The following is a 27,311-nucleotide window of genomic DNA, read 5'->3' as shown; positions in this document are numbered from 1 at the left end:
TAAAACAGTACAGACCTTAAGAAATGAATTAGGAAGAGTTTTCTCCTATTTTTTTAGAGTTTGAGATGTACTGGTGTTAATTTTTATATTTTATTTTATATTTTCAGTGTTCCAAGACTCATTGTTTATGTACCACACCCAGTGTTTATTTTTGAAAAATTTGTTAAAAGCCACGAGTGAAACCATTTGGTCCTGAGCTTTTCTTTGCTGGAAAAGTTTTTTGACTACTGACTCAATCTGTTTATTACACATCTGCTCAGATTTTCTGTTTCTCCTTGAGTCAGCTATATTATTTTGTGTGTTTCCAGGAATTTGTTCATTTTTCCTAGGTTAGCTGATGTGTTGGCATACAATTGTTCTAATATGTTCTTATAATACTTTTTATTTCTGTAAGGTCAGAACTCATTCTCTGCTTTCTTTCCTGATTTTAGAAATTCAAGTCTTCTGACTTTTTTTTTTTTTTTTGTCAATTTAGCTAAAGGTTTGTCAAGTTTGTTAAACTCTTCAAAGAACCAACTTTTAGTGTCATTGATTTTCTGCATTATTTTACTGTTCTCTAATCTTTATTATTTCATTCCTTCTATTTGCTTTGACATTAGTTTTGTGTTCTTTTCCTTTCTTTTCCAAGATGGAAAGTTAAATTATTGATTTGAAATATTTTTTCAATGTTGGTGTTTATAGCTATAAATTTCTGTGTCCTTCTTTCATTACATTTCCTAAGTTTTGGTATGTTGTATCCCATTTTCATTAATCTCAAAATACTTTATAATTTCCATTGTGATTCCTTCTTTTACCCACTGGTGATTTAAAGATGTGTTGTTTAGCTTTCATATATTTGTAAGTTTTCCAAATTGCTTTATGTTATTGATTTGTGATTTCATTTTATTTTGTTTGGAGAGCATAGTATAATTTAAATCTTTTAAAATTTATTGAGACTTGCTTTGTGAACTAACATATGGTCTATCCAGGGCAATGTGCCATGTGCACCAGAGAAGAATGTATTCTGCTCTTGTTGGATATAGTGTGTTCTACATATGCTTGTGAAGTCTATTTGGCTTTTAATGTTGTCCAAATCCATTATTTCCTTGCTGATATTTAGTTTTGCTGTTCTATTTATTATTGAAAATGGAGTATTGAAGTTATAAACCATTATTGCTAAATTCATTTTGAGTCTTGAAGGATATTTTGGGTAGATAGAGAATTCCAGTGGTAATTGTTTTCTTTGAACAAAGGAAAATATAATCCTTTTACTTTGGCTTCCATTATTTTTTTATTTTTTTATGTTGATTTTTCCCCCCCAATGGAATTTTTTTTTTCGGCATAACAGTATTCTTTATTTTTTCACCACACCCAGGGCTCCATGCAATCCGTGCCCTCTATAATACCACCTGGTACCCCAACCTCCCACCCACCCATCAATTCATTATTTTTAATCTGTAAGCCAACTGTCAGTCTTAATTTTAAAGTTAATACTTTGAAGTGACTATGTCTCCTTAAAAAAAAAAAAAGATTGATTTATTTATTTTAGGGGAAGGGGCCGTGGGAGATGGAGAGGGAGAGTCTCAAGCATACCCCACACTGAGTGCATAGTCCCATGGGGCCCAATCTCACAACCCTGAGATAATGACCTGAGCCAAAACCAAGAGTCAGAGGCCTGGGGGCACCTGGGTGGCTCAGTGGTTTAAGCCTCTGCCTTCAGCTCGGGTCATGATCTCAGGGTCCTGGGATCGAGCCCCACATCGGGCTCTCTGCTCGGCGGGGAGCCTGCTTCCCCCTCTCTCTCTGCCTACTTGTAATCTCTCTCTGTCTATCAAATAAATGAATAAAAATCTTTTAAAAAATTAAAAAAAATAAAAGAGTCAGAGGCCTGACCAACTGTGCCACCCAGGTGCCCCTGGAGTGACTATGTCTTCCTTCTCAGGCTGCTTTTAACATTTTTTTCTTTATTTTGGTTCTAAATACTTTTAGTATGATATGTCTAAGTGTGGTGTTCTTTGTATAAATCCTGCTTTGATTTTGTAGGGTTAATGAATCATTGGTTTGAGATAATACTTGTCCATTATCTCTTCAAGTTCTGATTCAGCCTATTTCTCTCTTTCCCTCCTTTTTAGGAACTCATACTATGTATGTCTCTATATCTTTAGTCTCTAACCTTTGTTTCTGATTTTTCAATTCTTTTCCTATTTTTATTATTATTTGTAATGTTAGCCACCATACAGTACCTCATTAGTTTTTTATGTAGTGTTCCAAGATTCATTGTTTACATATAAAACCCAGTGCTCCATGCAATACATGCCCTCCTTAATACTCATCACTGGACTAGCCCATCCCTCTAACCCCATCCCCTCTAAAACCCTCAGTTTGTTTCTTGGAGTCCATGGTCTCTCATGGTTCATCTCCCCCTCTGATTTCCACCCCTTCATTTTTCCCTTCCTTCTCCTATTCCTTATGTTCCACTTTTGAGTGAAACCATATGATAACTGGCTTTCTTTGCTTGACTTATTTCACTCAGCATAATCTCCTCCAGTCCCATCCATGTTGATGCAAATGTTGGGTATTCATCATTTCTGATAGCTGAGTAATAGTCCGTTGTATATATGGACCACATCTTCTTTATCCATTCATCTGTTGAAGGGCATCTCTGCTCTTTCCACAGTCTGGCTATGGTGGACATTGCTGCTATGAATACTGGGGTGCATATGGCCTTTCTTTTCGCTACATCTGTATCTTTGGGGTAAATATCCAGTAGTGCAATTGCCAGGTTATAGGGTAGCTCTCAACCCCTTTACTCTTAATGCTTCATTCTGAATATTTTCTACTGATCTATATTCTAGTTTACAAATTTTCTCCTTAGCAATTTCTAATCTGAAAAATCCATTCATTGAGTTCCTAATTTTAGTAATTGTACTTTTAAAAAAGTTACCCACTATTCTCTTTATTACTCCCACAATCCTGTTAAAATTCTTAGTCTTTAAACATAATAACTTTCATTTTTTAATTTAAAATCAAATAGTCAACATACACCACATTACTGGTTTTTGATATAATGTTCAATGATTCATTGGTTGTGTGTATGTTAACTCCAAAATCTTAAACCTCTTTGGGTTTTTCTATTGTTTCTGATATTTTAATTCATATTGCAGGAACTCCTCAATTTTTGAATTGTGTGTTTGGCAGTATATACACAAAACTTCTATGGATAACACTGAGGGCGAGGATAATGTGTCTTCTTGAGATGTGTTTATTTTTGCAAGGTGTCAGAGACACCAGCATTCAGATCACCTCTTTTTTTTTCCATTTTATTTTATTTCTTTTCAGTGTTCCAGCATTCATTGTTTATGCATCACACCAAGTGCTCCATGCAATATGTGCCCTCCATAATACCCATCACCAGGCTCACCCAATCCCCCACTTCCCTCCCCTCCAAAACCCTCAGTTTGTTTCTCAGAGTCCACAGTCTCTCACGGTTTGTCTCCCCCTCCAGTTTCCCCCCAACTCACTTCTCCTCTCCATTTCCCAATGTCCTCCGTGTTATTCCTTATGCTCCACAAGTAAGTGAGACCATATAATACTTGATACAATTTCAGTGATTGAAAAAGTCAGAAGCTGAGCTGCCTACCTACTCCTTATTTAACTCACTCCTATGGTGCAACCTGGGTGGTCCCTCGTAATCAACCACTGTCAGCATTAACTCTTCAAGACAGGAAAAACCTCCCTGCTTAGATACCTGGCCTCTCAGACTTTATTTTCAAAACTGCCTTATGTCTCAAGAGAAAAAGAAGTTTCAGTAATGAAATCCCTAAACCTCTGTGTTTATCTTGGATTTTGTTTCGTAATTCTTTACTAAACCATTAACTCTCTTATACCTTCAATCAGATTTTTTGTTGTCAGTTATCTTTTCTTAAAAGTCTTCAGCAGGAAGTTTAGCTTGACCTACTTCGTCTGCCAATACTGGAACTGTAATTCCCCTGGTGAGGACTGAGGTTCATGCCACTCCCCAGAAATGGAACCCTCTCCATGGTTTACTTTCAAGATTTTGTGCTGGAGGGATTCAAGGGAGGCCTGGAGACCCAGGCCCTGCTCTTTGCTGTGTTTCTGGCCCTGTACATGGTGACTATGCTGGGGAACCTCACCATGATCATGGTTATCACCCTGGATGCCCACCTGCACTCCCCAATGTACTTCTTCCTCAAGAACCTCTCCTTCCTGGATTTGTGCTACTCATCTGTTATTGCCCCCAATGCCCTGGTCAACTTCTTCTCCCCATCTAAGGTCATCACCTTTGCAGGCTGTGCCACCCAGTTATTCTTTTTCTCCTTACTGGTCACCACTGAAGGTTTCCTCCTGGGTGTCATGGCCTATGACCGCTTCATGGCCATCTGCAGCCCCTTGCGCTACCCTATCACCATGTGCCACTCTGCCTGCACTCGCCTAGTTCTGGGCACCTACTGTGGAGGCTGCCTCAACTCTGTTGTGCAGACCAGCTTCACATTCCGCCTCCCATTCTGCAGCTCCAACCGCATCAACCACTTCTTCTGTGATGTTCCCCCACTGCTCCAGCTCGCCTGTGGCAACACAGCCATTAATGAACTTATCTTGTTTGGCATATGTGGGCTCATAATTGTGGGTGTGACATCTGTGGTCCTCGTCTCTTATGGCTACATCACGGTGACCATCCTGCGGATGCGCTCAGGAGCTGGGAGACGCAAGGTCTTCTCCACCTGTGGCTCCCACATGGCTGCAGTGACACTCTTTGTTGGGACTGTCTTTGTCATGTATGCCCAGCCAGGAGCAATTGAGTCCATGGAGCAGGGCAAGGTGGTCTCTGTCTTCTACACACTGGTCATCCCAATGCTCAATCCCCTAATCTACAGTCTGCGAAATAAGGATGTGAAGGAGGCCCTGTGGAGGCTGCACCAGAAACACACAGCCATGTGAAGAATGTACTGGAGGGAAAGACTGTGCCCTGCAGGCTGGATGGAGGTCTCAGAGAGACACTGAACTATGAGGACCCCCTAAAACCACTTCCACTTCCAGATGGAATTGGATATGTTAAGAAACTCATTCATTTACTCTTTCAATCAATGTTGCTTAAAATCATTTAATGGAAAAGATGTTTATTAAGTGGGAAATGCATAGAAAAATAAGGATGTTCTTCACCCAATAAATGCTCAGAGAAAGAAGAATGACTTGAATCACATGAAGACTGGGCAGAGCAATCACTGGGCATCAAAGCAGGGGTGGGTCTTCTGCCTATTATTTATCATGGTTCCCTGGGCCATCCAGATTTAGTGGGAAAGAGGTCAGATATTTGTTAATCTTGATCTAACTTGTAAGAAAATAATGTTTTAAACACTGTACCTCTACCTTCTTGTACTCTAGATGCAGGGTCTTGCTGTGTCTCCTGTTGGCCAGACATGAGCATTTGCCTCTCATAAATGGGCTGTCATCCTTAAAATACCACTTCCAGAGAGATCTGTTTAAAATAATAATTTAATGCATGGCCAAGGCATTCTCCATGGTGGAGTAGGCTTGGCTGGAGTGGTTCAGGTCTAACAATAGGGCCTCTCTCACAGAAGAGCCAGGTTGTTGGTTTGAGGCAAATGCATTGGTTTCATTCAGGGGAAGGAGCTCCCTTGGGCTCTGCTTCATGACACCAAGGGCATGGAAGACACTTTAGAAAAGATGACCCAGAGCTCCAGCTGTGACATCCACCTTCCTAGTCACAGAATGGTACACATGAAGTATAAAAAGATACAGCTTTTATGCATCTACAGAAAAAATATCAAACCATATCCACTGAGAGAGATCACCATTAGCCAGGTAGAAAGAAACCTACTCAGTTTCCACAATACCCCTGCCTCCTTATAGTCATCGCCCTGCAAGGTTAACACCTATCCTCCCTCTAAAACACAGATTAGTTTTGTCTGCTGTGAACTTCCTATGAATAGAAGAACACAATTTTTCTTCTTTTGTACTTTTTTGGGGTAATATTCTTTTTGTGAAATTAATCCTTGTGATTATGTGTAGTAGTAGTTCTTTAATTTTCATTGCTATATAAATTTCCTTAAATGAAGATACCAAAATTTGTCCATATTACTGTTGATGAACAGTTTCCAGTCATTTTTTTTTAATTCTTTTCAGCGTAACAGAATTCATTGTTTTTGCACCACACCCAGGGCTCCATGCAATGCATGCCCTCCATAATACCCACCACCTGGCTCCCCCAACCTCCAAACCCACTGCCCCTTCAAAACCCTCAGGTTGTTTGTCAGAGTCAATAGACTTCTTTTTATTTTAAAGATTATTTATTTATTTACTTGACAGAGATCACAAGTAAGCAGAGACGCAGACAGAGAGAAAGATAGAAAGAGGAGGAAGCAGTCTCCCCACTGAGCAGAGAGCCCGAAGTGGGGCTTGATCCCAGGATCCTGAGATCATGACCTGAGCCGAAGGCAGAGGCTTTAACCCACTGAGCCACCCAGGCACCCTGTTTCCAATCTTTTTAAAATAATGCTATTATGAAATACTTTTACAGGTTTTTTAAATTTTAAATTTTAAAATTTTTTGCTGTGAATTGATTCCTTTGGGCATTCTTAGGAGTGTAATTGCTCACCTTTTTGGATAATTCAAGTTTTTCAAAAATGTTACAGCAATCTTTGTTTCCAAAAATAGTGTCCAAGAGTTCCTGCTGCTACACATCATCACAAACAAGCCATATTGTCTGTCTCATCAATTTTAGTCTTTCTTGTGGGCATAGAGCCACATATCATTGTGGTTTTTATTTTCATTTCTCCAATGGCCAATGGGACCAGATTTTCATATATTTGGCAGCAATTTGGATGTCCTCTTGGGGATGTATATATGCTTTTCTCAGTTTTTCTATTGTATTGTTTTTCTTTTTCATACTGACTGTAGAAATTTTGTCTATATTCTGGATATCAGTCTTTCACCAGTTATATGATTTGCAAATATCTTCTCCTTCTTTCTGGATTCACATTTGACTTGTATTGATTTTTTTAAAAGATTTTATTTATTTATTTGACAGGGGGGGAGAGCACAAATAGGCAGGTCAGGGTAGGGGGGGAGCAGGATCCCTGCTGAACAGAGAGCCCAATGCAGGGCTCGATCCCAGGACCCTGAGATCATGACCTGAGCTGAAGGCAGAGGCTTACCCACTGAGCCACCCAGGTACCACTTGTATTGATTTTTAAAACTTTTTCTTACTGACAGAAGTTATTAAATTTACTTAGTAAAGTTAGTTTATCAGTCATTTCCTTCATGGTTACTTCATTCTGCAGCATGTTTAAAGAACCACTGTTCACATTAAATTCAAAAAGATTTTTAAAATTATTTTAAGTTAGCCACCATACAGTACATCACAAATTTTTTATGACATAGTCACAAATTCAAAACCAAATTGAGATTACCACCTAATACCAGTCAGAATGTCTTAAATTAACAAGACAAATAAATGTCAGCATGGGTGTGGAGAAAGGGGAACCCTCTTGCACTGTTTGTGGGAATGCAAGCTGTACAGTCACTCTGGAATACAGTATGGATGTTCCTCCAGAAGTTAAAAATAGAGCTACCTTATGACCCAGAAATTGCACTGCTGGGTATTTACCCTAAACATATAGATGTAGTGAAAAGAAGCGCCACAGGCACCCCAATGTTCATAGAAGCAATGTCCACAATAGCCAAACTGGAAGGACCCAAGTTGCCCTTCAACAGACAAATGGATAAAGAAGATGTGGTCCATATATACAATGGAATATTACTATTACTCAGCCATCAGAAAGGATGAATACCCAACTTTTGCATCAACATGGATGGGACTGGAGGAGATTATGCTGAGTGAAATAAGTCAAGCAGAGAAAAACAATTATCATATCGTTTCACTCATACATGGAACAAAAATATATTTCTCTATGTTACCTAGTAGAACTTTTCTTCCTCAGTCTTTTATATTAGTATCTATAATTCACATGGAACTAACTTTTTTGTGGTTTTTGTGATATAGGGGTTGTTTCATTTTTTCCCCATATGGTTATCCTACTGGCTTTTAAAATAACATATGTTTTTCCCCACTGCTATGTAGTGTCACCTTTGTCATAAACCAAGTGTCCCTATATATGTTGGTGTGCCTCAGTCTTATTCTGTCCCATTGGACTATTTGTCTATTCTTGTGCTATTTTATAACATATTATTGAATGCTTAAAAAGTAAAATCACTGGGTATTATATGAAAACAATGAATCATGGAGCACTACATCAAAACCAATGATGTACTGTATGATGACTAACATAATGAAAAAAAATAAAATATAATAGTATAAACTCTTCAGTATATATGAATAAATATAACAAGTGATGTGCAATATATTTAGAAATATGACTTTTGATGCTATTCAAATATATAAAAGAACTAAGTAAATGGAGAGCTATACCATGTTCATGGATGAGAAGTTTTAACAAAAAGATTCCTATTGTGCAACACAGTAATTATACTCAATGCTCTCTTATTCCTTTTTTGTATATTTTACTTATTTATTTATTTTAAAGTGAGCTAGTGAGAGAGAGAGAGAGAGTAAGAGCAGCGGGAGGGGCAAAAGGGAGAGGGAGGACTCCCTGCGGAGCATAGAGCTTGACACAGGGCTTGATCTCATGACCCTGAGATCATGACCTGAGGTAAAACCAAGAGTCAGACACTTAACTGACTAAGCCAAGGTGCTCCATCCAATGCTGTCTTGCTCTTAACATGAATTTTTAAAAGATATTACTGGACAAATGATTCTAAAATTCCTATGTAGAAACCAGCTATAAGAATAACCAACTTGGAGACTGTGGCCATTGCTGCTATAAACATTGGGGTACAGATGGCCCTTCTTTTCACTACCTCTGTATATTTGGGGTAAATACCCAGAAGTGCAATGGCAGGGTCATAAGGAAGTTCTATTTTTAATTTCTTGAGGAATTGCCACACTGTTCTCCAAAGAGGATGCACCAACTTTCATTCCCACCAACAGTGGAAGAGGGTTCCCCTTTCTCCACATCCTCTCCAACACATGTTGTTTCCTGTCTTGCTAATTTTGGCCATTCTAACTGGTGTAAGGTAATATCTCAATGTAGTTTTAATTTGAATCTCCCTGATGGCTGTGGAAAGAACCAAGATGCCCTTCAGTGGACAAATGGATAAGGAAGATGTGGTCCATATACACGATGGAGTATTATGCCTCCATCAGAAAGGATGAGTACCCAACTTTTGTAGCAACATGGACGGAACTGGAAGAGATTATGCTGAGTGAAATAAGTCAAGCAGAGAGAGTCAATTATCATATAATTTCACTTATTTGTGGAGCATAACAAATAGCATGGAGGACATGGGGAGTTAGAGAGGAGAAGGGAGTTGGGGGAAATTGGAAGGGGAGGTGAACCATGAGAGACTATGGACTCTGAAAAACAATCTGAGGGTTTTGAAGGGGCGGGGGGTGGGAAGTCGGGGTACCAGGTGGTGGGTATTATAGAGGGCACGGATTGCATGGAGCACTGGGTGTGGCGCAAAAATAATGAATACTGTTATGCTGAAAATAAAAAATAAATTTAAAAAAAGAATAACCAGAGAAAGACAACTATCATATGATCTCCCTGATATGAGGAAGTGGTGATGCAACATGGGGGCTTAAGTGGGTATGAGAAGAATAAATGAAACAAGATGGGATTGGGAGGGAGACAAACCATAAGTGACTCTTAATCTCACAAAACAAACTGAGGGTTGCTGGGGGGGGGGTTGGGAGAAGGGGGTGGGATTATGGACATTGGGGAGGGTATGTGCTTTGGTGAGTGCTGTGAAGTGTGTAAACCTGGTGATTCACAGACCTGTACCCCTGGGGATAAAAATATATGTTTATAAAAAAAAAAGAATAACCAACTTGACATGAAAAATTAAAACAAATTAAAACAAAGCTATAAGAATAACCAAAGAGACATGAAAAATTAGGACAAAACTTCAAACAAAATTAGAAGGAATGTGCCTTTGTTACCTAGAACTCTCCCACAATCAAGAGTACAAGAGGTTGAATGATGAATGGACCCTAGGCAGAAGCCCTGACATTTCTGGCTCTCAGCCCCTTGGCCTGTTTCCTGCTCCCACTGCCAACCATAGCTTCTCTGCAAATCAATGCTGCTCCAGTCTCTGACCATGCAGTTTATCTGAGCCCCTAGAAAGGGCTTCTATATCCCCCTAGAACAATAAATAAGTTTAGCAAAGTCTCAGGGTAAAAAGTCAGAATACAAAATCAATAATATTTCTATAGATCAGCAATGCACAGTTGGAATTTGAAATTTTAAAAGTACCATTTACAACAGCATCATGGAAATGGAATGCTTCAATATAAATCTAACAAAATAAACAGAAGAGAATGGTCTAGTTTCATTCTTCTGTATATAGCTGTCCAATTTTCCCAGCACCATTTATTGAAAAGACTTTCATTTTTCCATTGGACACTTTTTCCTACTCTGTTGAAGATTAGTTGACCACAGAGTTGAAGGTCCATATTGGGGCTCTCTATTCTATTCTATTCTATTAGTCTATGTGTCTTGTTTTGTGCCACTACCATGCTGTCTTGGTTATCACAGCTTTGTAATACAGCTTGAAATCAGGCAACATGATGCCCTGTGTTTGTTTTTCTTTTTCAACATTCCTCTGGAGATTTGGGGTCTTCTCTGGCCCCCAAAACATTTTAGGATTGTTTGTTCTAGCACTTTGGAAAATGCCATTGGTATTTTTTTTCATATCATAGTTTATTTAATTTTAATTTTGTTTTATTCCATTAGTATTTTGATCAGGATGGTGTTGAAAGTATAGATTGCTCTGAGCAGCAAAGACATTTTTCATTAAATTAACATATAATGTATTATTAGCCCCAGGGGTACAGGTCTGTGAATCACCAGGTTCACACACTTCACAGCACTCACCATAGCACATACCTTCCCCAATGTCTGTAACCCCACTGCCCTTTCCCTACCCTCCTCCCCGTGGCAGCACTCAGTTTGTTTTATGAGATTAAGAGTCTTTATGGTTTGTCTCCTTCCAAATCCCATCTTATTTCAATTATTCTTTTCCTACCCTCAAACCCCCCACATTGCATCTCCATTATTTTGCTAAGCATAATACCCTCTAGTTCCATCCACATCATCACAAATGGCAAGATTTCATTTCTTTTGATGGCTGCATAGTATTCCATTGTGCGTGCGTGTGTGTGTGTGTGTGCGTGCACACACACACACACCACATCTTCTTTATCCATTCATCTGTTGATAGACATCTAGGTTCTTTTCCATAGTTTGGCTATTGTGGACATTGCTGCTATAAACATTCAGGTGCATTGTGCCCCTTTGGGTCACTACATTTGTATCTTTAGGGTAAATACCCAGTAGTGAATTGCTGAGTTGTAGGGTAGCTCTATTTTCAATTTTTTGAGGAACCTCCATGCTGTTTTCCAGAGTGGTTGCATCAGCTTGCATTCCCACCACAGTGTAGGAGGGTTCCCCTTTCTCCTCATCCTCACCAGCATTTTTTGACTTGTTAATTTTAGCCTTTCTGACTGGTGTGAGGTGGTATCTCATTGTGGTTTTGATTTGTATTTCCCTGATGCTGAGTTATGTGGAGCACTTTTTCATGTGTCTACTGGCCGTCTGGATGTTTTCTTTGCAGATATGTCTGTTCATGTCCTCTGCCCATTTCTTGATTGGATTATTTGTTCTTTGGGTGTTGAGTTGGTAAGTTCTTTATAGATTTTGGATACTAGCCCTTTATCTAATATGTCATTTGCAAATATCTTCTCCCATTCTGTCAGTTGTCTTTTGGTTTTGTTTACTGTTTCCTTTGCTGTGCAAAAGGTTTGGATCTTGATGAAGTCCCAATAGTTCATTTTTGTCCTGCTTCCCTTGCCTTTGGCAATGTTCCTAGGAAGAAGTTGCTGCGGCTGAGGTCAAAGAGGTTGCTGCCTGTGTTCTCCTCAAGGATTTTCATGGATTCCTTTCTTACACTGAAGTCCTTCATCCATTTGGATTAGTTGACCGTAGAGTTGAGGGTCTATTTCTGGGCTCTCTGTTCTGCTCCATTGATCTATGTGACTGTTTTTGTGCCAGTACCATAGTGTCTTGATGATGACAGCTTTGTAATAGAACTTGAAGTCTGGAATTGTGATGCCACCAATTTTGGCTTTCTTATTCAATATTCCTCTGGCTATTCGAGGTCTTTTCTTGTTCCAGATAAATTTTAGAATTATTTATTCCATTTCTTTGAAAAAAAAAAAGAGATCAGATTTTGATAGGGATTGCATTAAATGGGTAAATTGCTTTAGGTACATAGACGCTTTCACAATATTTGTTCTTCCAATCCAGGAGCATGGAACATTTTTCCATTTCTTTGTGTCTTCCTCTATTTCTTTCATGAGTACTTTATAGTTTTCTGAGTACAGATTCTTTGCCTCTTTGGTTAGATTTTTCCTAGGTATCTTATGGTTTTGGGTGCAATTGTAAATGGGATTGACTCCTTAATTTCTCTTTATTTTGTTTTGTTGTTGGTGTAAAGAAATGTAACTGATTTCTGTGCATTGATTTTATATCCTGACACTTTACTGAATTCCTATACAAGTTCTAGCAGATTTGGGGTGGAGTCTTCGGGTTTTCCACATATCATCTGCGAAGAGTGATAGTTTGAATTCTTCTTTGCTGATTTGGATGCCTTTAATTTCTTTTTGTTGTCTGATTGCTGAGGCTAGGACTTCTAGTACTATGTTGAATAGAAGTGGTGATAATGGACATCCCTGCCATGTTCCTGACCTTAGTGGAAAAGCTCTGTTTTTCTCCATTGAGAATGATATTTGCAGTGGGTTTTTCATAGATGGCTTTGATGATATTGAGGTATATACCTTCTATCCCTACACTTTGAAGAGTTTTGATCAGGAAAGGATGCTGTACTTTGTCAAATGCTTTTTCAGCACCTGTTGAGAGTATCATATGGTTCTTATTCTTTCTTTTATTAATGTATTGTATCACATTGATTGATTTGTGTATGTTGAACCAATCTTGCAGCCCTGGAATAAATCCTACTTGGTCGTGGTGAATAATCCTTTTAATGTACTGTTGGATCCTATTGGCTAGTATTTTGGTGAGAATTTTTGGATCTGTGTTTATCAAGGATATTGGTCTGTAATTCTCTTTTTTGATGGGATCCTTGTCTGGTTTTGGTATCAAGGTAATGCTGACCTCATAAAATGAGTTTGGAAGTTTTCCTTCCATTTCTATTTTTTGGAACACTTCCAGGAGAATAGGAAGTAATTCTTTAAATGTTTGGTAGAACTCCGCTGGAAAGCCATCTGACCTTGGGCTCTTGTTCCTTGGGAGATCTTTGATGACTGCTTCAATCTCCTTACTGGTTATGGGTCTGTTCGGGTTTTCTATTTCTTCCTGGTTCAGTTGTGGTAGTTTATATGTCTCTAGAAATGAATCCATTTCTTCCAGATTGTCAAATTTGCTGGCATGTAGTTGCTCATAATATGTTCTTATAATTGGTTATATTTCTTTGGTGTTGGTTGTGATCTCTCCTCTTTCATTCATGATTTTACTTATTTGGGTCCTTTCTCTTTGGTAAATCTGGCCAGGGGTTTATCAATCTTATTAATTCTTTCAAAGAACCAGCTCCTAGTTTCATTGATTTCTTTTTTGTTGTTGTTGTTTCTATTGCATTGATTTCTGCTCTGATGTTTATTATTTTTCTTCTCCTGCTGGGTTTTAGGCTTTCTTTGTTGTTCTTTCTCCAGCTCCTTTAGGTGTGGGGTTAGGTTGTGTATTTGAGACCTTTCTTGTTTCTTGATAAAGCCTTGTATTGCTATATATTTTCCTCTCAGGACTGCCTTTGCTGTGTCCCACAGATTTTGGACCATTGTGTTTTCATTATCATTTGTTTCCATGAATTTTTTCAATTCTTTAATTTCCTGGTTGACCCATTCATTCTTTAGAAGGATGCTCTTTAGTCTCCATGTATTTGGGTTCTTTCCAAATTTACTCTTGTGATTGAGTTTGGGCTTCAGAGCATTGTGGTCTGAAAATATGCAGGGAATGATCCCAATCTTTTGATACTGGTTGAGACCTGATTTATGACCCAGAATGTGATCTATTTTGGAGAATGCTCCATGTGCACTAGAGAAGAATGTGTATTCTGTTGCTTTGGGATGGAATGTTCTGAATATATCTGTGATGTCCATCTGGCCCAGTGTGTCATTTAGGGTTTTTATTTCCTTGTTGATCTTTTGCTTGGATGATCTGTCCATTTCAGTGAGGGGAGTGTTAAAGTCCCCTACTATTATTGTATTGTTGTCAATGTGTTTCTTTGATTTTGTTATTAATTGGTTTATATAGTTGGCTTCTCCCATGTTAGGGGCATAGATATTTAAAATTGTTAGATCTTCTTGTTGGACAGACCCTTTGAGTATGATATAGAGTCCTTCCTCATCTCTTATTACAGTCTTTGGCTTAAAATATAATTGATCTGACATAAGGATTGCTGCCCCAGCTTTCTTTTGATGTCCATTAGCATGATAAATTGTTTTCCACTCCCTCACTTTAAATCTGGAGGTGTCTTCGGGTCTAAAATGAGTTTCTTGTAGACAGCATATTGATGGGTTTTGTTTTGTTTTTATCCATTATGATACCCTATGTCTTTTGATTGGGGCATTTAGCCCATTTACATTCAGGGTAACTATTGAGAGATATGAACTTAGTGCCATTGTATTGCCTATAAGGTGACTATTACTGTATATTGTCTCTGTTCCTTTCTGATTGACTACTTTTAGGCTTTCTCTTTGCTTAGAGGACCCCTTTCAATATTTCCTGTAGAGCTGGTTTGGTGTTTATGAATTCTTTTAGTTTTTGTTTGTCCTGGAAGCTTTTTCTCTCTCCTTCTACTTTCAATGATAGCCTAGCTGGATATTCTTGACTGCATGTTTTTCTCATTTAGTGCTCTGAATATATCATGCCAGTTCTTTCTGGCCTGCCAGGTCTCTGTGGACAAGTCTGCTGGAAATCTAATATATTTGCCATTGTATGTTACAGACTTCTTATCCCAGGCTGCTTTCAGGATTTTCTCTTTGTTGCTAAGACTTGTAAATTTTACTATTAGATGGTGGGGTGTGGACCTATTCTTATTGATTTTAAGGGAGGTTCTCTGTGCCTCCTGGATTTTGATGCTGGTTCCCTTTGCCATATTAGGGAAATTCTCTACAATAATTCTCTCCAATATACCTTCTGTTCCCCTCTCTTTCTTCTTCTTCTTCTGGAATCCCAATTATTCTAATGTTGTTTCATCTTATGGTATCACTTAACTCTCAGATTCTCCCCTCATGGTCCAGTAGTTATTTGTCTCTCTTTTGCTCAGCTTTTTTTATTTGCTGTCATTTGGTCTTCTATATCACTAATTCTCTCTTCTGCCTCATTTATCCTAGCAGTAAGAGCCTCCACTTTTTATTGCACCTCATTAATAGCTTTTTAAATTTCAACTTGGTTAGATATTAGTTTTATTTATCCAGAAAGGGCTTTTATTTTTCCAGACAGAGTTTCTCTAATATCTTCCATGCCTTTTTTGAGCCCAGCTAGCTCCTTGAGAACCATCATTCTAAACTCTAGATCTGACATATTACCAATGCCCGTATTGATGAGGTCCCTAGCCTTTGTTACTGCCTCTTATTCTTTTTTTTGTGGTGAGTTTTTCCACCTTGTCATTTTATCCAGATAAAAATATATGTAGGAGTGAATAAAATGCTAGAAGGGTGGCAAACATTCCAGGAAAATGTGTTTTAATCAAATCAAAAGAGACCCCAAGTCATGGGGGGAATAAAGGGGGTAAAAAGAAGTTCATTAGAAAAAAATTTTTTTTAAAGAAAAAAAATAAAGAAACCCATAGGTTTTGGACCGAAGTGTCTTCATTCTCATCGCTTTCCATGAATTGTTTATTGTTTCAGTTCTTCTTTGATCTCCTGGTTGATCCAAGCATTCTTTTTTTTTCTTTCATTTATTCATTTTCAGCATAACAGTATCATTATTTTTTCACCACACCCAGTGCTCCATGCAATCCATGCCCTCTATAATACCCACATTCTTAAGCAAGGTGGTCTTTAGCTTCCAGGTGTTTGAGTTCCTTCTGAACTTTTCCTTGTGATTGAGCTCCAGTTTCAAAGCATTGTGATCTGAGAATGAGCAGGGAATAGTATCAGTCTTTTGGTATTGGTTGAGTCCTGATTTGTGGTCTATTCTGGAGAAGGTTCCATATGCACTTGAGAAGAATGAGTATTCTGTTGTTTTAGGGTGGAATGTTCTGTATATATCTATGAGGTCCATCTGGTCCAATGTGTCATTCAATGCTCTTGTTTCTTTATTGATTTTCTGCTTCGATGATCTATCTATTTCTGAGAGAGGCATGTTAAGATCTCCTATGATTAGTGTATTCATATCAATATGACTCTTTATCTTGATTAACAGTTTTCTTATGTAATTGGCTGCTCCCATATTGGGGGCATAGATATTTACAATTGTTAGATCATCTTGGTGGATAGTCCCTTTAAGAATGATGTAGTGTCCTTCTGTATCTCTGACTACAGTCTTTAGTTTAAAATCTAATTTGTCCGATATGAGAATCGCTACCCCAGCCTTCTTTTGAGGCTCATTGGCATGAAAGATGCTTCTCCATCCCTTCACTTTCAGTCTGGGTGTATCTTTAGGTTCAAAATGGGTCTCTTGTAGACAACATATGGATGGGTCCTGTCATTTTATCCAGTCTGCAACCCTATGCCATTTTATGGGTGCATTTAGGCCATTCACATTGAGGGTGATTATTGATAGATATGCTTTTATTGACATATTGTTACCCTTGAAGTCTTTCTTTATGTAGATTGTCTCTATATTTCTGTTCAATGCTATTCTTGGGCTTTTTCCTATGGGATAAAACAAAGGCGGTCCTAAGGGGGAAATACATAGCCATCCAAGCATCCCTCAAAAAAATTGAAAAATCCAGAACACACCAGCTGTCTCTACACCTTAAAGAACTGGAGAATCAACAACAAATCAAACCAACTCCACACATAAGAAGGGAAATAATCAAGATTAGAGCTGAGATCAATGAGATAGAAACCAGAGATACAGTAGAATATATCAATGAAACTAGAAGCTGGTTTTTTGAAAGAATCAATAAGATCAATAAACCATTGGCCACACTAATATAAAAGAAAAGAGAGAAAGCCCAAATTCATAAAATTATGAATGAAAAGGGAGAGATCAAAATGAACACCAAGGAGGTAGAAACAATCATCAGAAGTTATTATCAACAATTATAAGCCAATAAGCTAAGCAACCTAGATGAAATAGATGCATTCCTGGAAAACTATAAACTCCCAAAATTGAACCAGGAAGAAATTGACAACCTGAATAGACCAATATCTAGTAAAGAGATTGAAGCAGTGATCAAAAACCTCCCAAAAAACAAGAGCCCAGGACCTGATGGATTCCCTGGGGAATTCTACCAAACTTTCAAAGAAGAAATAACACCTATTCTCCTGAAGCTGTTTCAAAAAATAGAAGCAGAATTAAAACTTCCAGACTCTTTCTATGAAGCCAGCATTACCTTGATCCCCAAACCAGGCAACGACCCTACCAAAAAGGAGAATTTTTCAGACCAATATCACTGATGAATATGGATGCTAAGATTCTCAACAAGATCCTAGCAAACAGGATCCAACAGCACATTAAAAAGATTATCCACCATGACCAGTGGGATTCATCCCTGGGCTACAAGGATGGTTCAACATTCGCAAATCAATCAATGTGATAAAACAAATTAATAAGAGAAGAGAGAAGAACCACATGGTCCTCTCAATCGATGCAGAAAAAGCTTTTGACAAAATCCAGCATCCGTTCTTGATTGAAACACTTCAAAGTATAGGGATAGAGGGAACATTCCTGAACTTCATCAAATCTATCTATGAAAGACCCACAGCAAATATTATCCTCAATGGGAAAAAGCTTGCAGCCTTCCTGTTGAGATCAGGAACATGACAAGGATGCCCACTCTCACCACTCTTGTTCAACATAGTATTAGAAGTTCTAGCAACAGCAATAAGACAACAAAGAGAAATAAAAGGTACCCAAATTGGTAATGAAAAAGTCAAATTCTCTCTTTTTGCAGATGACATGATTCTTTATATGGAAAACCCAAAAGACTCAACCCCCAAACTACTAGAACTCATACAACAATTCAGCAACATGGCAGGATACAAAGTCAATGTACAGAAATCAGTGGCTTTCTTATACACTAATAATGAAAATACAGAAAGGGAAATTAGAGAATTGATTCCATTTACTATAGAACCAAGAACCATAAGATACCTGGGAATAAACCTAACCAAAGGATCTGTATTCAAGGAACTACAGAACACTCATGAAAGAAATTGAAGAAGACACAAAAAGATGGAAGACCATTCCATGCTCTTGGATCGGAAGAATAAACATTGTTAAAATGTCTATACTGCCTAGAGAAATCTATACTTTTAATGAAATTCCGATCAAAATTCCACTGGTATTCTTCAAAGAGCTAGAGCAAATAATCCAAAAATTTGTATGGAATCAGAAGAGATCCCGAATCACTAAGGAAATGTTGAAAAACAAAAATAAAATGGGGGGTATCACGTTACCTGATTTCAAGCTTTACTACAAAGCTGTGGTCACCAAGACAGCATGGTACTGGCATAAAAACAGACACACAGACCAGTGGAACAGAGTAGAGAGCCCAGATATGGACCCTCAACTCTATGGTCAAATAATCTTCGATGAAACAGGAAAAAAATATGCAGTGGAAAAAAGACAGTCTCTTCAATAAATGGTGCTGGGAAAACTGGGCAGCTATATGTATAAGAATGAAACTCAACCATTCTCTTACACCGTACACAAAGATAAACTCAAAATGGATAAAAGACCTCAACATGAGACAGGAATCCATCAGAATCCTAGAGGAGAACATAGGCAGTAATCTCTTCAGTATCAGCCACAGCAACTTCTTTCAAGATATGTCTCCAAAGGCAATGGAAACAAAAGCAAAAATGAACTTTTAGGACTTCATCAAAATCAAAAGCTTCTGCACAGCAAAGGAAACAGTCAAGAAAACAAAGAGGCAACCCACGGAATGGGAGAAGATATTTGCAAATGACAGTACAGACAAAAGGTTGATATCCAGGATCTATAAAGAACTCCTCAAACCCAACACACACAAAACAGACAATCATATCAAAAAATGGGCAGAAGATATGAACAGACACTTCTCCAATGAAGACATACAAATGGCTATCAGACACATGAAAAAATGTTCATCATCACTAGCCATCAGGGAGATTCAAATTAAAACCACATTGAGATATCACCTTTCACTAGTTAGAATGGCAAAAATTAGCAAGACAGGAAACAACATGTGTTGGAGGGGATGTGGAGAAAGGAGAAACGTCTTCCACTGTTGGTGGGAATGCAAGTTGGTGCATCCTCTTTGGAGAACAGTGTGGCGATTCCTCAAGAAATTAAAAATAGAACTTCCCTATGACCCTGCAATTGCGCTACTGGGTATTTACTCCAAAGATACCCCAAAGATACAGATGTAGTGAAAAGAAGGGCCACCTCTACCCCAATGTTTATAGCAGCAATGGCCACAGTCGCCAAACTGTGGAAAGAACCAAGATGCCCTTCAATGGACAAATGGATAAGGAAGATGTAGTCCATATACACTATGGAGTATTATGCCTCCATCAGAAAGGACGAATACCCAACTTTTGTAGCAACATAGATGGGACTGGAAGAGATTATGCTGAGTGAAATAAGTCAAGCAGAGAGAGTCAATTATTATATGGTTTTACTTATTTGTGAAGCATAACAAATAGCATGGAGGACATGGGGAGATAGAGAGGAGAAGGGAGTTGGGGGAAATTGGAAGGGGAGATGAACCATGAGAGACTAGGGACTCTGAAAAACAATCTGAGGGTTTTGAAGGGACAGGGAGTGGGAGGTCGGGGTACCAGGTGGTGGGTATTATAGAGGGCACGGATTGCATGGAGCACTAGGTGTGACACAAAAATAGTGGATACTGTTACACTGAAAATAATTAAAAAATAAATTTAAAAATATATAAAAAATTATATATATAATATATATATATTATATATATATATATATATATATATATATATATATATATTAGACTGGTGAATAGAACAGGGTCACCCACTTAATTTTGGGAGTATTTTTGTCTCTTAGAAGAAACTATATCCCAAAATTTTAAATAATGAAAAACATATATAAGGATAAACACGAGGAAGGGATGGAATATGAGTATAAAGATGAAAATTTTTTTTAAATTTCTAAAAAGATAAGATAAGATAAGTTGGTTGGGAGAATAAAGAAAAAGAAAGTGGAGAGAACTTGTTCAGGCTGGAGACTAGAACAAAGCTTTTGCTAGATTTAGGGTATATTTTGTTCTATTAGAAGAAACTGTATCCAAAATTTTTTTAGAAGAAAAAACCCTATGTGTATACAAAAAATAAAGTTAGATACAATGAAGGATAAAATATGACTCTAATAATGAAGGTTAAAAAAATATTTTTTAAATGAAAGTTATTGTTAAGATAACCTAGTTTAAAAAATTAAGAGAGGAAAGAGTAAAATTTAAAAAAATTTGGCAGAAGAAAAATATACAAAAATATTAATTAACTTTGCAAGACTAAAGAATCATGGGGAGAAGGCCACATGCTTTGCTTTCTCCTCCTCTTGAATTCCACTGTTCCCCCTGGTAAGTGAACTTGGTATTGGCTGGATTTCTTGCTGATCTTCTTGGGGAGGGGCCTGTTGTAGTGATTCTCAAGTGTCTTTGCCTGAGGTGGAATTGCACTGCCTTTACCAGGGGTGAGGCTAAGTAATCCACTAGGGTTCCCTTTCAGGAGCTTTTGTTTGAGGATGCGAATGAAAATGGTGGCCTTCCAATCTCTAGCCCAGAGGAGCCAAGAGTTCAGGGTCCCACTCCTCAGTGTGCCCTCAGAGAAAAGTACTCAATCACTCCCATCTACCTGGCCTCCATCTGCACTCTGAGCTCACCCAGCCTGTAACCAAGCGCCTCTGTCTCTGGCACACAGCCCTACCTGGAGTCTCCAAAGCCCACAGATCCCTGTGCTTTTCCAGGGGGTCTCCCCAGATCTTGTGGGGTCTCTGCTCACAGAGCAGTGGCCTGTGCCGTGGATCACAATTTAAAGTAACCCTGAGCTGAGAGCTCACTCCTTGGCTCCGTCTCCGTAGCTGGCTTCCCCACTCTAATACCTGCAAGCTCTGTAACACTCAGACACCCCCAATCCTTCTGTGACCCCACAGGACCTGAGACTACACTGTCCCCATGTGGGCTTCACCCCAGCTTAGCCTCTGGAGTGATGTCCCTCAGTGGAGCAGACTTTTAAAAGTTCTGATTTTGTGCTCCATTGCTCCGCTGCTTGCCGGGAGCCAGCCCCTCCCCCTGCAGTATATCTTCCCATTGCTTGGGATTCACTTCTCTGCCAGTCCTACCTTTCAGAAAGTAGTAATTTTCTGTATCTAGAATTTCTGCTCTTCTTCTCTTTGATCTCCTGTTGGATTTGTAGGTGTTTGGAATGGTTTGATAAGCTATCTAGCTGATCTCCTGCTACCTGATGTCATCTCAGCCTGTCGCTCTCGGCCCGCAAGAACGACCCGCAGACGAGGTGAGTGGCAAGCTTCTTTTATTACTACTCTAATGGCGGCCGTGCTGCACCAAGCACTTACAGCAGTATTTATCCACGAAGTTCACCCGTACTCGCCCCCCTATTTGGCCAATCATAACGCCGTGCACGCAGTGTCCTTGTGGACCCTTATGTAACCATACAGGACTCTATTGTTCTCTAGCGGTGATCATGCGTTTATCTCTTGGCTCCTGGAGCTGTGTGCGTCAGCCACGAGCGCATCCTCCTAGACTAATCATTCTCAGTTCCTCAATCTTCAGGCATTCCCGTCTACGTGACTCCTTGCATCTGCTGGATGGCTCTCCACATCAGCCTGCTACTTCTCCGACACCTTGACTCCTCCCTCCCAGCATAGATCAGAAGATCTATGAGCATGGAATGTTTTTCCAATTTTTGTGTCTTCCTCAATTTCTTTCATTAGTGTTCTGTATTTTGTAGAGTATAGAACCTTTACTTCTTTGATTGTTTATTCCTAGGTATCTTACGGGTTTGGGTGCTACTGTAAATGGAACTGATTCCCTAATTTCTCTCTCTACAGTTACATTGTTAGTGTTTAAGAAAGCAACTGATTTCAGTGCATTGGTTTTGAACCCTGTCACATTACTGAATTGCTGTATAAGTTCCAATAATTTGGGGCTGGCCACAGCAATTTCTTTTAAGACATGTCTCTAAAGGCAAGGGAAACAACTGTCAAAATGAATTTTTGGGACTTCATCAAGATAAAAAGCCTCTGCACAGCAAAGGAAACAGTCAATGAAACAAAGAGGTAATCCACAGACTGGGAGAAGATATTTGAAAATGAACTAACAGAAAAAGGGCTGATATCCAAGATCTATAAAGAACTTACCAAATTCAACGCCCAAAAAACAATCCAGCCAATAAATTGGCAAAAGGCATGAACAGACATTTTTCCAAAGAAGACATACAAATGGCCAAGAGACACATGAGAAAATGCTCCACATCACTTTGCATCAGGGAAACCCAGATCAAAACCACAATGAGATACCTTACACCAGTCAGAATGGCTAAAATTGACAAGGCAGGAAAGACCAAATGTTGGCAAGGATGTAGAGAAAGACAAACACTCTTACACTGTTGGTGGGAAGGCAAGCTCATACAGCCACTTTGGAAAACAGTGTGGAGGTTCCTCAAAAAGTTAAAAATAGAGCTACCGTACAACCCAGCAATTGCACTGCCAGGTTATCTACCCCAAACACAAAGAAGTAGTGAAAAGAATGGCCATATGCACCCCAATGTTTATAGAAGTAATGTCCACAATAGCCAAACTGTAGAAGGAGCTGAGATGCCCTTTAACAGAAGAATGGATAAAGAAGATGTGGCCCATATATACAACAGAATATTACTCAGCCATTGGAAAGGATGAATACCCACTATTTGCATCAAGATGGATGGAACTGGAGGGGATCATGCTAAGTGAAATAAATCAAGCAGAGAAAGACAATTATCATATGGTTTCACTTATTTGTGGAACATAAGGAATAGCGTGGAGGACATTAGGAGAAGGAAGGGAAAAAAATGAAGGAAGGGGAAATCAGAGGAGGAGACAAACCACAAGAGACTATGGATCTGGGAAACAAACTGCGGGTTTGGGAGGGGAGGAGGTTAGGGGGATGGGTTAGCACAGTGATAGGTATTAAGGAGGGCACATACTGCATGGAGTATTGGGTATTATACACAAATGATGAATCATGGGATACTACATCAAAAACTAATGATGGTATGGTGACTAACATAACATAATAAAAAAAATAGTTTGCCAATAAATAAATAAATAAATAAACAAAATCTACATAGACCACTATTGTTCAACATAGTACTAGCAATTCTAGCCTCAACAATCAGAAAACAAAAAGAAATAAAAGTTACTCAAATCGGCAAAGAAGTCAAACTCTCATTCTTGACAGATGACGATACTTTATCCGGAAAATCCAAAAGACTCCTCCCCCAAATTGCTAGAACTCATACAGCAATTCAGCAACATGGCAGGATGCAAAATCAATGCACAGAAATCAGTTGCATTTCTATAATGCTAACAGTGTGACAGAGGAAAGAGAAATTAAAGAATCAATTCCATTTATAATAGTACCAAAACCATATGATACCTAGAAATAAATAATCGAAGAGGTAAAGGATATATACTTTAGAGACTACATAACACTTATGAAAAAAAATTGAGGAAGACACACAAAAAATGGAAAAACATTACATGCTCCTGGATTGGAAGAATAAATATTGTTAAAATGTTTAAGCTACCCAGAGCAATCTAAACATTCAATGCAATACCTATCAAAGTAACACTGACATTTTTCACAGAGCTGGAACAAACAATCCTAAAATGTTTACAGGACCAGAAAAGATCCTGAATCACCAGGGAATGTTGAAAAAGAAAATCAAAGCGGGGGGGCATCACAATGTCTGACTTTAAGCTATATTGCAAAGCCATAGTCATTAAGACAGCATGGTATTGGCCCAAAAAGAGACACAGAGACACAAATAGAGACCCCAGAAAGGGACCTTCAGCTCTATGGTCAACCAATCTTTGACAAAGCAGGAAAGAATATCCTTTATCAACAAATGGTGCTGGGAAAATGCACATTTTCTGCCATTCTTCTGTCACATGCAGAAGAATGAAACTAGACCACTCTCTTATACCATACACAAAGATAAACTCGAAATGGATGAAAAACCTCAATGTGAGACAGGAATCCATCAAAATCCTATAGGAGAACACAGGTAGTAACCTCTTTGACATTGGCCACTGTAACTTCTTCAAGACACATCTCTAAAGGCAAGGGGAACAAAAGCAAAAATGAACTTTTGGGACTTCATCAAGATAAAAAGCTTCTGCACAGCAAAGGAAACAGTCAACAAAATAAAAAGTAACCTACAGAATGGGAGAAGATATTTACAAATGACATAACAGATAAAGGGCTGTATCCAAGATCTGTAAAGAACTTCTCAAACTCAACACCCAAAAAACAGATAATCCAGTCAAGAAATGGGCAGAAGATATGAAAAGACACTTCTTCAAAGAAGATATACAAATGGTTAACAGACATATGAGAAAATGTACCATATCACTTGGCATCAGGGAAATATAAATCAAAACCCCAATGAGATACCACCTTACACTAGTCAGAATGGCTAAAATTAACAAGATAGGGAACAACAGATGTTGGCAAGGATGTAGAGAAATGGAAACCCTCTTACACTGTTGGTGGGAATAAAAGTTGGTATAGCCACTCTGGAAAACAGTATGGAGGTTCCTCCAGAAGTTAAAAATAGAGCTACCGTATGATCCAGCAATTGCACTCTTGGGTATTTACCCCAGACATACAGATATAGTAAAAAGAGGGGCCACGTGCACCCAAATGTTCATAGTAGCAATGTCCATAATATCCCAACTATGGAAAGAGCCCAGATGTCCATCAACAAACAAATGGATAAAATTGTACATGTGGCACAATGGAATATTACTCAGCCATCAGAAAAGATGAACACCCACCATTTGCATCAACATGGATGAAACTGGAGGGGATTATGCTAAGTGAAATAAGTCAAGGAGAGAAAGACAACTATCATATGGTTTCACTCATATGTGGAATATAAGGAATAGTGCAAAGGACAACAGGGGAAGGGAGGGAAAACTGAATGGGAAGAAATTAGAGAGGGAGACAAACCATGAGAGACTCTAAGCTATAGGAAACAAACTGAGTGTTGCGGATAGGGAGATGGAGGGGGATGGGGATAATGGGTGATGGGTATTAAGGAGGGCATGTGATGTGATCAGCACTAGGTGTTACATGCAACTGATGAGTCACTGCACACTACATCAAAAACTAATGATGTACTATATGTTGGCTAATTGAACTTAAAAAAAAAGAAAGGCAGAAAAAGAAGACAAAAATAGGAACAAAGAAGGGAAACAATAGAAAACAGTAACAAATATGGTAGATATTAGCCCAACCATATCAATAATCACTCCGAATGTCAATGGTTTAAATGCGCCAAGTAAATTATACAGATTGTCAGGGTTACAAAACCCCCCCCCCAAACTCAATTATATGTTGTCTATAAAAATCCCACTTAAAATATAGATTAAAACTAAATAAATGGAGGAGAATCCATGCTAACACTAATCAAAAGAAAGCACTAATACCTACTTTTATTTCAGATAGAGTTGACTTCACAGCAAGAAGAGTTATCAAGGATAGAGAGAGACATTAAAGATGATAAAGGGGTCAGTTCCCTAAGAAAATAAAACAATCTTTAATGTGTATGCAACAAATAAGAAAGCATCAAATTGCATGTGAAAAAAATTGGTAGAACTGTGAGGAGAAACAGATGAGTCCCTTGCTATTATAGTTGGAGACTTCAGTTTTTAAAAGATTTTATTATTTACTTGAGAAAGAAAAAGAGTGCACAAGTGGGGGGGGTAGTGCATAGAGGGAGAATCAGACTCCCCACTAAGCAGGAAGCCTGATGTGGGGCTTGATGCTGGCTGCAATCCCAGGACCCCAGGATCATGACCTGAGCTGAAAGCAGACACTTAACTGACTGAGCCACCCAGGCACCCCTGTAGTTGGAAACTTTAACTCCTCTCTCCAGACATATCCAACTGGCAGAAAATTAGTAAGGACATGGTTGAACTCAACAATGCAATCAGACATTTGGATATAAGGGGCACTATAGATTCCTTCATCCAGCAACAGTAGAGGGCATGTTGTTCACAAACTTGCTTGGAACATTCACCAAAATAGACTACATTCTGGACTATGAATCACACTTAAATTTAAAATAACAGAAATCATATAATGCCTACTCTCAGCCCTCAGTGGAATAAACTAGAAATCAATAACAGAAAGATAGCTAGAAAACCCCAAAATACATGGATATTAAACACACTTCTAAATAACACAAGGCTTAAAGAAGAAATCTCAAAATAAGTTTAAATATATTTTGAACCAAGTGAAAATAGAAATACAACTCACCGAAATTTGTGGGTGCACAGAAAGTAGTGCTTGGGGGTAATTTATAGGACTGAATGCTCAGAGTATAAGAAAAATCTACAGTCAATCATTTAAGGTTCCACCTTAGAAAAAGAGAAAAAGAAGAGCTAATTATAGCCAAAGTAAACAGGAGGAAAAAAATAATAAAAAATGGAACAGAAATTAATTAAGAACAGAAAAACAATAGAGGAAAACAATGAAACTAAATACTGTCACCTTAAAAAGATCAACAAAATTGATAAGCCTCTAACCAGACTAAGAAAAACAGAGAGGACAAAAATTATTAACATCAGAAATGACCAAGAGGACATCACTACAGATCCATGGACTACAAAAGGATAATAAGAGAATACTAAAACGACCGGATATCCAATAACTTGGTAACCTAAATGAAATGAACCAAATTCCTGAAAAATACAATTTGCCAAAATTCACACATGAAGAAATTG

The 27,311-nt window shown here is 38.4% G+C and overlaps 1 protein-coding gene across 1 annotated transcript; it reads left to right on the top strand.

Annotated features, from left to right (window-relative positions):
* The first annotated feature begins 3,987 nt into the window (after positions 1-3,987).
* Positions 3,988-4,938, top strand: LOC101685145 (olfactory receptor 12-like). The gene has a single exon (XM_004744088.3). The coding sequence runs from the start codon at positions 3,988-3,990 to the stop codon at positions 4,936-4,938; it is 951 nt and encodes a 316-aa protein (XP_004744145.3).
* Positions 4,939-27,311: the final 22,373 nt, after the last annotated feature.

Source organism: Mustela putorius, unplaced genomic scaffold, assembly GCF_011764305.1.
Source record: "Mustela putorius furo isolate JIRA1106 unplaced genomic scaffold, ASM1176430v1.1 tig00003869_pilon_pilon_pilon, whole genome shotgun sequence".
Classification (NCBI taxonomy): domain Eukaryota; kingdom Metazoa; phylum Chordata; class Mammalia; order Carnivora; family Mustelidae; genus Mustela; species Mustela putorius.
Note: the sequence above shows the minus strand (reverse complement) of the source record. Positions and strands in the feature narration are given on the sequence as shown.